This window comes from Lepus europaeus, chromosome 5 (genome assembly GCF_033115175.1).
Source record: "Lepus europaeus isolate LE1 chromosome 5, mLepTim1.pri, whole genome shotgun sequence".
NCBI classification, from domain to species: Eukaryota; Metazoa; Chordata; class Mammalia; order Lagomorpha; family Leporidae; genus Lepus; species Lepus europaeus.
The window spans coordinates 68422048-68435986 of NC_084831.1; the positions used below are offsets into that span (position 1 = coordinate 68422048).

At 38.0% G+C, this 13939-nt stretch overlaps 1 protein-coding gene across 1 annotated transcript in view; it reads left to right on the top strand.

Moving 5' to 3' along the window:
- MSH4 (mutS homolog 4) overlaps positions 1–13939 on the top strand; it is a 94855-nt gene that overhangs the window by 66025 nt on the left and 14891 nt on the right. Inside the window, exon 18 of the mRNA XM_062193401.1 lies at positions 13125–13299. Coding sequence (XP_062049385.1) covers positions 13125–13299 — 175 coding nt within the window. The remainder of the gene's footprint in view (positions 1–13124; positions 13300–13939) is intronic.

The following is a 13939-nucleotide window of genomic DNA, read 5'->3' on the forward strand; positions in this document are numbered from 1 at the left end:
TGTATTAATTTTTAGTCCTTTTCTATGTCCTTTATATACTTATCATGATTGGATTTTACAGGGATCTTTTATATGATTTTAGGTAGAAAACATGTACCATAGCATTTACATTTTTGTTTGTTCATTTCTGATGGAAGTGGGATTAATTAGCATGATGAGGCAGGTGTTGTGGTACAGGGCACTAAGTTGACACTTGGGGTGCCCGTATCTCATATCAGAATGCCTAGGATGGAGTTTCCTTTGCCTCTGCTTCTGCTCTAGCTTCTTGCTAATGAGACTGGAAGACAGCAGGTGGTGGCTCAAGTACTAAGATATTGTCACTCATAGGAGACACAGATGGAGTTCCTGGATCCTGACTTTGGCTTTCCCCAGCTCTGGCTATTGCCCACATTGGTGGAGTAAACCAGCAGATGAGATATATTAGTATTAATTAGATATATTAGATATATTAGTATCTTATCCATTGTATGGATAAGGAAAGGAAGAGATTAAAAAAAATAGAAATAATGTGAAAATCAGTTGGCTTTAATTTGAATTTAAGTGACAAAATTATGAAGACATTTCAGTAATTATCTCCACATGTAATAATGTTGACAGAGATGTCACAATGTACAGTAAGACTTCAGGCATCTGAGGTAACTATAGAAAATCTATTTTACATAACTAAAATTTTGTTCCTTTAAAAAACAGTTTTTAACAAATCAGCTGTATTAAACAATGATTTTTGCTCTTATTATTAAACTATTTTAAAAATCATCTTTTTAGATGATCACTTAAAATATACATGAAAAAGCTTTAAAATATTTTTTCATATTTAAAATACTAAGATAAAGTCTTTATCTTAAATGAGTCTGCAGGGAATAAGAAAATTGTGATTTTATACTTAAAAAAAGTATGAGTCTAATGTTGATAGATAATTTTTGTAATTCTAAACATGTCAATCAGAATTTTAAGATGTATGTGTAATTTAAGATGAAAGCTCAAATAGTATTTGTATTGGTTAATTTTACATGTCACTTTGGCTAGACCAGATATTAGGCCAAACATTACTCTGAATGTATCTGTGAAGGTTGTTCTGGGTAGTATTAACATTAGAATTGTAGATTGAGGGGGCTGGCATTGTGGCATAGTAGGTTCAGCTGCCACCTGCTACGCCAGCATCCCATATGAGCACCCGATTAAGTCCCAGCTGCTTTGCTTCCAGTCCAGCTTCCTGATAATGCTCCTGGGAAATCATTGGAGGATGGACCAAGTGCTTAGGCCCCTGCCCCTACTTGGGGAGACCTGAATGAAGCCACTGGCTTTTGCATGGCCCAGCGCTGGCCTTTGTGGCCATTCGGGGAGTGAATCAGTGGATGGAAGATTTATATTCTCTCTCAAATAAATAAGTACATCTTAAAACAAAAAAGAATTTTAGACTAAGTAAAGTAGATTGCCCTCCCCAACATGTGTAGGTCCCATCCAATAAATTGAAAGCCTAATAAACAAAAAAGCCAAATTTCCCAAGAATAAGAGGGAACTACTGGTGCAGGCGCCACGGCTCACTTGGTTAATCCTCTGCCTGCGGCACTGGCATTCCATATGGGTGCCGGGTTCTGGAACCAGTTGCTCTCTCTGCTGTGGCCCGGGAGGGCAGTGGAGGGTGGCCCAAGTGCCATGGGAGACCAGGAGGAAGCACCTGGCTCCTGGCTTCAGATCAGCGCAGCACCGGCCGTGGCTGCCATTTGGGGAGTGAACCAACAGAAGGAAGACCTCTCTCTCTGTCTCTTTCTCTCACTGTCTATAACTCTACCTGTCAAATAAATTAAAAATAAATAAATAAAAGAGGGAACTACTGCTTGACTTCCTTAAATGTGGATAATTAGTTGTTTTTTGGCTTTATACTCAAACTGAAATATCAGCTCTTCCTAGGTCTTGACCCTTTGGCTTCAAACTGGAACTACAGCATAGTTGCCTGTGTCTCTAGTTATATCCCACTGTAGATCTTGGCACTTGTCAGTACCCATAATTGCATGGGCCAGTTCCTTATAATGACTCTCTTTACATACACACATATTCTATTAGTTGTCTTATCTGCAGGACCCTGACTAGAGTTTGGTTCTGGTTTGATCTGACAAAAGATATATACAAAGTATCACTATTGAGTGCTCTTAACCATTTAAAAGAAGCAAAGATCTAAGAAACTGTGTATATAATATTTTCAAATATTTCTGGCAAAATAATGAGTATAATAAAATTGGCTAGTTGTTCCTAACATTACTGGAAAAAGATGGGAAAGAAAAGGATTAGCTCAGATTAGAGTTCCCAGTTTATGGCCATATAAATGATGTGGAGTCTTATATATGTGCTCTGAAGGATATCCTTATCTCCTGTAGCCATAGGCTGAGATAACTGAAAATCAAACCTGAATCTCATTCTGTGACTGATTGAATTACAACACAAGTTGAATTATGGGGTATCTACTGTTAAAGTAAGGATACTAGTTGGGAAGGAGTGGGATACTAAAAGTTGGAATAGGAATGTGCAGGGAGAAACTTCTGAAGTTGGAAACATTTAACCCATAAATTCTGACGAGTGTTGCTAATAGAAGATACATCTTTATCCCTAGTCGAAGTACCCTCATCACTCCATGTGAAAGCAATGGACTCCCCTGAGGTAGTTACTATGCAAGACAATGCAGTCTTCTAATGACCCACCTCCACCATGCCCCTTTTCTTCTAGACCTATAATTAAACTTGGGTCCCTTTCAGCCTCTAAAGATGAGATGCAGAATGTAACCTATGAGGAGGTACATTATACTCCAAGAGTATACTTGGATTTTCTAATTCATAAGACAGAAATCCAGAGACATATGAGGGAATTAGTGTTGAGTGTGGGATAATGGTGTAACATGCAGTTGGGACCTGGCAAGATTTGTTGTTATGGGCTCAGATCCATTTTTTCCCTAAATATTTGATACATAGTTGGTTGAGTCCACAGAACAAAACCCAAAGATACAGGGGCTTACTCTACTGTTAATTTTTCTCCTTTCTTCAAAGGGACCTATGCCTTCTATCATGGAAGATGTATATTGGGAAAGGAAAATAATGAGACCATTTAAGACTGTTGAACACATTCTTAACTAACACTAATTCCAGAACACCCAAAATGTCACTGTGGTCTACCAGTCAGAACATATGAAGATCAAGTGATCAGTGAAATTTTTGCTCAGGTCTGTTTTGCAGTGAGCCTAGTGAATCCCCAAACCTAACCTGTGGTTATTTCTCAGTTCCAGAATGTATAAGATTAGACATACCTAAAGCTGGAAAAATTCCCACATTGTTTCCCTGAACTGTGGAATGAGGGCTGTTAAGTAGAAAAGGCTAAATAGAAGTCACTACAACTGCCTTCACCTTGGAAAATAGTAAACCAAAAGAAGCACTACAGCCAGCACCACGGCTCACTTGGCTAATCCTCCCCCTATGGCACCGGCACCCCGGGTTCTAGTCCCAGTCGGGGCGCCGGATTCTGTCCCAGTTGCTCCTCTTCCAGTCCAGCTCTCTGCTGTGGCCTGGGAAGGCAGTGGAGGATGGCCCAAGTGCTTGGGCCCTGCACCCGCATGGGAGACCAGGAGGAAGCACCTGGCTCCTGGCTTCGGATCGGTGCAGCGCGCCGGCCGTAGCGGCCATTTGGGGGGGGTGAACCAATGGAAAAGGAAGACCTTTCTCTCTGTCTCTCTCTCTCTCTCAATGTCTAACTCTGTCAGTCCAAAAAAAAGAAAAAAACACTACAATCTCAGATTTAAAAGACTAGTGCTACTATCAAGGTCTCAAAGGATATAATGATGATAATTCTTGTACTGTGCTAATACTCTTATTAGACTGTTTGGCCTGTGCAGAAGACAGGTGGAACATGGAGATTAATAGTAGATTATCATAAACTTAACCAGATTGTTATCCGATTGCAGCTACCATATATGGTTTTATTGAGTAAAGAAATTAAAACATCACTTGACAGCTGGTATGCCCCTATTGATCTGGAACAATTCTTGCTTCTTCATCCTTGTCAGCAAGGTCCATCAGAAGCATTTCACATTCAGTTGGTGTATACCTTCTCTGTCCTACCTCAGAGGTGTATCATTTCTCTAGCCCTGTGTCATAATTTCATTTGCAAGATCTTTATCATAGCTTTCCCTTCTACAGGATATCATAGTGGTCCATTACTTCAATGTCATAATGATACACCTAGTGATCAAGTAGCAACAACTATTTTAGACTTGGTAAGACATTTGTATGCCAGAGAATGGAAAGTAAATACAATAAAAATTCTGGGGCCCTCTACCTCAGTGATTGCAGTGGGTCCACCTTACAAGGAAAAAGAACACCTGCTAGACCTCTTCTGTTTTAGGGGCAATTTATTCCTATGTGTGTGTGTTCCTCTGATTCATTTACCAAGTAACCTAAAAAGCTGCTACTTTTGTGTGGGCACCAGAAAAAGAGAAGAGTCTACAATGGGTCCAGACAGCTGTATAGATTACTCTGCTATTTGAGCCAAGTGATCCAGCAGACACGGTGGGTAGATAAGGATGTTGTTTGGAGCCTTTGAATGGCCCTTATTGGTTAGTCATAGCACAGGCTCCAGGATTTTGGAGCATAGTCCTCCCATTCTGCATAGATAACAACACCTCTTTTGAGAAATAGCTCTTTTTGAAATCATAAAGGAATGATATATTTGTGATAATACAATTAAGATTTGTTAAGAGTTCATGTCATTCAAATTGCATCTTAAATTTTTAATATCAGCCATTCTTTTTTGTTTTGTTTTTATGCCAGAAACATTTAATGAATACAAACTTCATGCATTTCATAATTACAACTTTAGGAATATAGTTATTCTTCTAACCATACCTGCCCTCCCACACCTCTTCTTCCTCCTCCTCCTATTACCATTCTTATTTTTTACTAAGATCTATTTTAAATTAGCTTTATACACAAATGATTAACTCTATTATTATCTATTTTAAATTAGCTTTATACACAAATGATTGACTCTATATTAAGCAAAAAGTTCAACATATTGTATGGAAAAAAAAAACTGTTCCTCAACAGTAGAAACAAGGGCTGTTCAAAGTAATGGCATCTCGAAGTGTTAATTTCACTTCTTTAGATGACCTTTCAGGTGCTCTGTTTATTATATATCAAGAACATACGGTATGGTATTTGTCCTTTAGGGACTGGCTTATTTCACTAAATATGTTTTTTTTTTTTTCCAGTTGCATCTATTTTGTTGCAAGTAACAGCATTTTTTTAACCACTGTGTAGCATTTCATAGTGTACGTATCCCATAATTTCTTTATCCAGTCTTCAGTTGATAGCATGTGGGTTAATTCCATATCTCAGCTTTTGTCAGTTGAGCTGCAATAAACATGGCGGGTACAGATAACTCTTTCTATGCTGATTTCATTTCCCTTGGGTAAATTCCCAGGAGTGGGATGGCTGGATCATATGCTAGGTCTAAACTCAGATTTCTGAGGTATCTCCATACTGTCTTCCACAGTGGCTGTAACAGTTTATATTCCAACCACATCCTGGCCAGCATTTGTTGTTTGTTGATTTCTGTATGAAAGTCATTCTAACAGGGGTGAGGTGAAACCTCATTCCCTGATGGCTAGGGAACCTGAGCATTTTTTCATGTGTCTGTTGGCCATTTGGATTTGGCTTTTGAGAAATGCCTTTTAAGTCCTTTGCCCGTTTCCTAACTATGTTGTTTGTTTTGTTATTGTTGAATTTCTTGATCTCTTTATATATTCTGGTTATTAATCCTTTGTCAGTGGCACAGTTTGCAGATCATTTCTCCCATTCTGTTGCTTGCCTCTTCACTTTGCTGAGTGTTTCTTTTGCAGTGAAGAAACGTCTCAATTTGATGTAGTTCCACTTGTCAATTTTGTCTTTGATTGCCTTTGCTTTTGGGGTCTTTTCCAAGAACTCTTTACCTCTGCCAATGTCTTGCAGGGTTTTCTGAATGCTTTTTAATAATTTGATGGTATTGAGTCATAAATTTAGATTTTAATGGCTCAATTTAGGTAGGTTGTACATGTCCAGGAATCTATCCATTTCTTCTGGGTTTCTTGATTTGTTGGCATATAACTTTGTAGTAATTTCTGATGATTTTTATTTCTGTGGTGTCTGTTATTATGCTTCCTTTTTCATCTCTAATTTTATTGATTCAGGTCTTCTCCCCCCCCCCTTTTTTTTGGTTAGTTGGGCCAATGGTGTGTCAATTTTATTTATTTATTTTTTTAAAAAAACAGCTTTTCCTTTAACTAATCTTTTTTCCCCCAAGAAACCTTTCATTTCAGGATTACAAACTTCATATACTTCATAATTACAACTTTAGGAACATGTGATTCTTCCCACTGTAAGTGCCCTCCCACCTACACTCCCATTCCACTTCCTCCTCCCTCTCCTATTCCCATTCTTATTTTTTAAATAAGATCTATTTTCAATTAACTTTATATACATATGATTAAGTTAAGAGTTCAACAAATAGTCTGGAAAAAAACTGTTCCTCAGTGGTCAAGACAAGGGCTGTTCAGAGTCATTGCTCTCTAAGTGTCAATTTCAATTCTATAGATTGTCTTTTAGTGCTCTATTAGGTCAGAGAAAACATAATAGTATTTGTCCTTCTGGGACTGGCTTATTTCAATAAGTATGAGATCTTCCAGTTTCATCCATTTTGCAAATGAACAGAGTTTATTTTTTATTGCTGTGTAATATTCCATCGCATACACATCCCATAATTTCTTTATTCAGTCTTCAGTTGACTGGCATTTGGGTTGATTCTATATCTTAGTTATTGTGAATTGAGCTGCATCACTGGTCTTTTGTATTTTTTTGTTTAAATTTTGTTTATTCTCTAATTTTGTTATTTCTTTTCTCCTATTAGTTTTGGGTTTGGTTTGCTGTTATTTTTCTAGGTCCTTGAAATAAATTGATAGCTCATTTATTTGGTGCCTTTCTAATTTCTTGATGTAGGTGCCAATTGCCATAAAATTTCCTCTTAACACTGTTTTTCCTATATCCTATAAGTATTAATATGTTACATTGTCATCTCCATTCATTTCCAGAAATTTCTTTATTTCTCTTTTGATTTCTTCAATGACCCACTGTTCATTCAGGAGCATGTTGTTCAATCTCCATGTATTTACATATCTTCTAGAGATTCTTGAGTTGTTGATTTCCATCTTCATTCTGTAATGGTCAGAGAAGATATATGGTATGATTTTTATTTTTTTTTAATTTTCTGAGACTTGCTTTATGGCATATAGTCTATCCTAAAGATAGTTCCATGCAGTGGCGAGAAGAATGGGTATTCTGCATCAGTAGGATGAAAAGTTCTGTAGGTATCAATCACGTCGATTAGGTCTATAGTGTCGATTAACTCTTGTTTCCTTGCTGATTTCCTGTCTGGTTGATCTATCCATTGCTAAAAGCAGAGTATTGAAATTCCCCATTACTATTGTGTGGCAGTCTATATCTCCCTTTAGATCCATCAACAGTTCTTTTAAGTAACCAGGTGACCTGTAATTTGGTGCATATACATATTAAATAGACATATCTTCCTATTGAACTGATCCCTTAATCATTACATAGTACCTTTCTTTGTCTCTTTTAACAGTTTTTGTGTTAAAGTCTATTTTGTCTTATATTAGGGTGGCTACACCAGCTCTTTTTTGGTTTCTGTTACCATGCAATATATTTTTTCCATCCTTTCCCTCTCAGTCTGAGTGTATCCTTGTTGGTGAGATGTGTTTCTTTTAGGGAGCATATAGATAGGCTTTGTTTTTTAAACCATTCAGCCTGTCTGTGTCTTTTATCTGGAGAGTTGTGTCCATTTACATTCAAGGTGACTATTGAAAAGTGACAACTTGGTCCTGCCATTTTCCCATAATTATTACCGTTGTTTACTTTGGATTTCCTTTGTGCTTTTACTGGGAGATTTTCTGCCTTCACCTTCTTTCATAGTAAAGACCTATGTTTCTGTATGTAGCAATCCTTAAACATTTTTGTAAAGCTGTATGAGTGGTGACAAATTCTTTCAATTTCTGTTTGTTATGGAATGTCTTTATTTCTCATTTATAAATGAGAGCCCTGCAAGTTACAGTATTCTGGGTTGATAGTTCTTTTTCTCTTGTGACTTGGAATATATCTTGCCTTTCTCTCCTAGCCTCTAGGGTTTCTGATGAGAAGTCAGCTGTGAGTCAACTTAGTGATCCTCTGAAAATAATCTGGCATTTGTCTCGTGCACAGTTTGAATCTTTTCTTTATGTTTTACTGTGGAGAGTTTGATTACAATGTGTTGTGGTGAAGATCTTTTCTGGTGTTGTGTATTAGGAGTTCTGTGTGTTCCCTGTGCTTGGGTACCTTTCTCCAAATTAGGGTACTTTTCTGTGTTTATTTCACTAAAAAGGCCTTCTAATCTATTCTTTCTTTCCATGCCTTCAGGAACTCCTGAGTCCCATATGTTGGGTCATTTGATAGTATCCCATAAATCTCTGACAATGTTTTTGATTTTTCTAAACTTTTTTTGGTTTTAAAATTTCCAGAGATATGTCTTCTAACTCAGATATTCTTTTTTTTTTTTTTTTGACAGGCAGAGTGGACAGTGAGAGAGAGAGACAGAGAGAAAGGTCTTCCTTTTTTTTTTGCCATTGGTTCACCCTCCAATGGCCGCCGCGGTAGTGTGCTGCGGCTGGCGCACCGCGCTGATCTGATGGCAGGAGCCAGGTGCTTATCCTGGTCTCCCATGGGGTGCAGGGCCCAAGGACTTGGGCCATCCTCCACTACACTCCCGGGCCACAGCAGAGAGCTGGCCTGGAAGAGGGGCAACTGGGACAGAATCCGGCACCCCGACCGGAACTAGAACCCGGTGTGCTGGCGCCACAAGGCGGAGGATTAGCCTAGTGAGCTGCGGCGCCGGCCCTAACTTAGATATTCTTTTGCCTTACCTAGTCTGTTCTTAGGGCTTTGGAGCTTTGCACCATATTTTTTTATTTGTTCTATTGAATTATTCATTTCTAACATTTCATTTTGATTTTTCTTTTTTTAAAAGATTTATTTATTTTTTTATTTGAAATTCAGAGTTACACAGAGAAGAGAGGCAGAGAGAAAGAGAGAGGTCTTCCATCCAATGGTTCACTCCCAATTGGCCACAATGGCCAGAACTGCGCCGATCTGAATCCAGGAACCAGGAGCTTCTTCCAGGTCTCCCACATGGGTGCAGGGGCCCAAGGACTTGGGCCATCTTCTACTGCTTTCCCAGGCCATAGCTGAGAGTTGGATCGGAAGAGGAGCAGCTGGGACTAGAACCAGTGCCCATATGGGATGCCTGTGCTTCAGGCCAGGGCATTAACCTGCTGTGCCGCAGCACCAGCCCCTTGATTTTTCTTTCAAAATCTATTTCATGGGAAAAAGTTTCTTTCATGTCATGTACAAATTTCTTTAGTTCATGAATTTGCTTCTGATTACCTCTAAGTAATCCCTTGATCAATTTTTGGAATTCTGTTTCTGGCATTGCATCAATCTCTTCATCTTCAAATCCAGTATTGAAGTGTTGTGTTTTTTGGGGGGGACATTATTTTGTCTTCCTTGTTTCTTGAATTGCTTAATTTATTATTAGGCATTTTTTGTGTGCTTTTTCCCCCCTGTTATGGCTTTTTTCCTTGAACTATTCTTCTGTGACTTAGTGGAGTGTTGCTCTTTAAGTGAATACCTAGAAGCATGTGCTGTGTATGATCAGGGAGCTCTCTTCAGTGCTCCAGAGTGAGGGGAGTATCCAAAGTCACACCTCAGTTGGGTGTGGTAAATTTTTTTTTTTAATCAGAGGAGAGGTTTGTTTTGCTGTGTTATTGTAGTCTCATGCTCACCTCATCTCAGAGGAGACCAATGCCTGGGCACTAGCCTCAGGGGGCACAATTTTCATCCATGCTGCCACAAGAACCACACAATGGATCTGTGCAGTCCTTGGTGTGAACACAGATCCCACAGCATTGACCTTTACCCCAGAACCAGGGAGCCCTGCGCATTGGAACCACCAACATTATTTTTACAGTCTTAGTAAAAAAGGCTCCCACAGTCACGAGTCCCAGCCTCTTGTAAGTTCTCCCAGCCAGTCTCATTCTTCTCTTCTCAGTTTGTTGCTGGGCACTCAGACATGTGCTGGTGCAGCTGTTGTGTGTCCAAAATGGTGCCAGCCCTCTCTCAACTAGTTACAGGACACCGTGCCAAGTGGTTGGGGAGAGAGAAATGTGCCCCGATTTTTTCCTCTCTAGGTTGACAGGTACACTGTTTCCCACATGGCTCTAAGCCAGGCCCTCTCACAGCTTTATTTATTATTCTGGTATCATCTCATTCCAAAGCTGGTGCTGAGGTTCTCGACTGCTGGGGTCCTGAGTTGTGTGTGTCTGTGTCCACACTCTCCATTAGGTCCACCAACATCCCTCTAATTTGTTTGGAGTTTTTTCTGCTGTTTTCTCCCTAATTCTTCCCTGAGACTGCTCTCTCTCCACTTTTTTTTTTTTTTTTGACAGGCAGAGTGGATAGTGAGAGAGAGAGAGAGAGAGAAAGGACTTCCTTTGCCATTGGTTCACCCTCCAATGGCTGCCGCAGCCAGCGCACTGCGCTGATCTGATGGCAGGAGCCAGGTGCTTATCCTGGTCTCTCATGGGGTGCAGGGCCCAAGTACTTGGGCCATCCTCCACTGCACTCCCTGGCCACAGCAGAGAGCTGGCCTGGAAGAGGGGCAACCGGGACAGAATCCGGCGCCCTGACCAGGACTAGAACCCGGTGTGCCGGTGCCGCAAGGCGGAGGATTAGCCTGTTGAGCCATGGTGCCGGCCTCCACTTTTTTTTTTAATCTTCCTCTAGACTGGCGCAGTAACCTCCTCTCTATCTGCCATCTTAAAACTCTTTCGAGAAATAGCTCTTGACTTGCTACTGGACCTTAGTAAAGACCAAACACTTATTCTTGGGTCACCAAGTTACCATACCACCAGAGCTGCCCATAATGAACTGGGTGTTATCTGACTCTCTAAGTCATTAAGTTGAGCATGCACCACACCATTCATTTTCAGATGGAAGTGATATATACATACTTGGGTCTGAGCAGGCTCTAGTGGCACAAATAGGTTACATGAAGAATCATTGCCTGAATTACCGTAGGCCCTGATCCTTTTACACCCAAAAATAAGAGGGAACTCCTGCTTCACTGCCTTTGATGTGGAATGTGGGTTCTTTCCTGCCTTTGGACTCAGTTTGGAACACTGATCTAAAGCCTACCAGCATTCAGACTAGAATTACTCTGAAGGGTCTCCTGAGTCTGCTCCAGATCATCTTCCATAATTGCACAAGTCATTTCCTTAAAATAAAAATCTTTACAAACACACACACACCCACATCCATCCTGCTGGTTTATTTCTATAGAGGACACTAACAGTATCCATTTCTGAGGTGTTTTGTATTAGTTAAGAATAGTGCTTTTAGTGATATTTTTGAATATCCTTTTTTAGTTATAAATAATTTAGTAAGAATATATTGCTACTTACTTTTAAAGACCTTAAAGTTTATTATTTTTCTAATCTAGTATCTCTAGTGCCTAGCATAAACCTTGCAGTATATAAGTCCCAAATATGTATTTATTAAATTGAATTAATTTGCTGTACAGTTAAAAGGCTTCTATAGTAAATTGGTTAAATACATAATTTTTAATGAACGAAATAATGTTATTGAACATGATCCCTATCTTTTGTATAGTTTATTGGCATCTAAATATTTCTAATTTTTAGAAAATATTTTTGAGAAACAGACACAGAAACCGGAAATAGCTCTTAATTGCTTGTTTACTCTCCAAATGCTTGCAACAGCTGGGTCTGGGGTATGCCAAAGCTGGGAGCCAGGAACTTAATTTAAGTCTCCCATGTGAATGGCAGGAACTCAATTACTTAAGCCATTACCACTGTCTCCCAGGATACGCATTAGTAGAAAACTGGAATCAGGAGAGGAGCTGGGCATCAAATCAAGGCACTCCCATGTGGGATGTGGACATCTTAACTGATGTCTTAACCACTAGACCAAAACACCTTGTTACTTTATAAATATGATTTGTTTTTTATGCCCTTTGATTTTTTTGAATAGGTAGTTGATAATTTATTACCACCTCCCATGGTTGATAGCCATCTTGCCAAATATTTTCAGTTTTTACTGTTTTAATATTTAATTTTCTGCAGATCACCCATTTAATTTCTTAGGTACCATGTCTTAAAATACAACCAGTTATCAGATCTTTATGTGCTTTAGTAACTTCTGGCCTGGCAATTCTGTGCTGGTCATAAGGCACTTGAACCACTTACATTAAAAAATCACATAAAGTACTTATAGAAAACACAGTTTCCTATGACACTACATTGAAAACACCAATAATTAAGAAAGAATAAGTACCAAGAATTTGTATTTTTAGCAAGCTACCAAAGGGATTGCTCATATTTGAGAATAATTATCCTGAGCAGTGTTTCAATCTTTTTTTCCTCTACAAGTACCTAACCCAGACATGATGCAAATCTAAATACTTAAATCTTTTGAGATCCCAAATATCTAAAATAATCTATTGATTCCACTTTCCACAAGCCACTTATAAAAAGACACTTTAAATTTTTTGAAAGTTTGAAGGAAATATAGATAATATACATACATTATACATAAAAGAACATACATAATATATAACATATTTATATATTTGTGTGGGTTGCCTTGCTAAGAAATAATTATCTCAATAGCATTATTTCTGGTAAATTTCATCTTTTCAAAATGTATCTTCAGGTATATTTCTTAGTATTTTATTTTTGGGTTTGTTCTCTTTCCCATAACATGACATACATGTATATGTGCAAACAAAAGGAACATGTTTTCTTTATTGAATATAAACTTTCAAAACATTGTAAGATGGATTTATTATATTGGCTTTCAAGTTACAGGTTTCATTCTTATATGTCTGCAAAACTACTTGGAAAATTAAAATTTTATGATTAATAGCTAAAATAGAATTTTCTTATTCATTTAAAAAGTACTAATATTCATTGCTATATATTCTAGGCATTTACAATGTTTGCTACTCATTTCCTGGAACTATGCCATATAGATGTCCTGTATCCCAATGTAGAAAACATGCATTTTGAAGTTCAACATGTAAAGAATGCCTCAAGAAATAAAGAAGCAATTTTGTATACCTACAGACTTTCTAAGGGTCTCACAGAAGAAAAAAATTATGGTATTATATATAGGAATTATACCTATACATTGAAACACTACATATTCTTCTAAAACTATCTTCTTTCACTTACTTGGCTGTCAATCTAAGAAGTTTCCCCTTTCATCTTTTGAGTGCTTATATACTAACATGAATCAGTAATTATAGAAATATGACACAAGAAACCCCTACAAGTATTAGTTTCTCCCTTAGAAAAATGTAATTTAGTTTACATTAGTAAGTTATATAATGAATTGAAAGTTAGGTTTGTAGGAGGGTCCTTTTTCTATTTTCTTTAGGTTCTGGGTGCTTGATAATCAAATCTAAAACTTAAAAGGGAATGTAGTACCAAACTACACAGTATTTTTCAACTTGATTAGGTAGTTTAAAATCTCTTGGAATCAGAGAAGTTTTAATTGAACTATACACACCAAATTCAAAAATTATTTTAGCTATGGATGTGACCCTTGTGAACAGATAGAAAGAAACTTTGCTTTGCTATTTGAAATGGGAACTTAATGGATAACTTATTGGTAGCAGATGTTTAATCTTTATTAGTCGATTTTGTTATATGTACAATGAGGATAATTTCCCGAAAAAAGAATTTGTATAGATTAATTGAATTATCATATGTGAATTTCCTAGCATAGAGTTCCTAGTA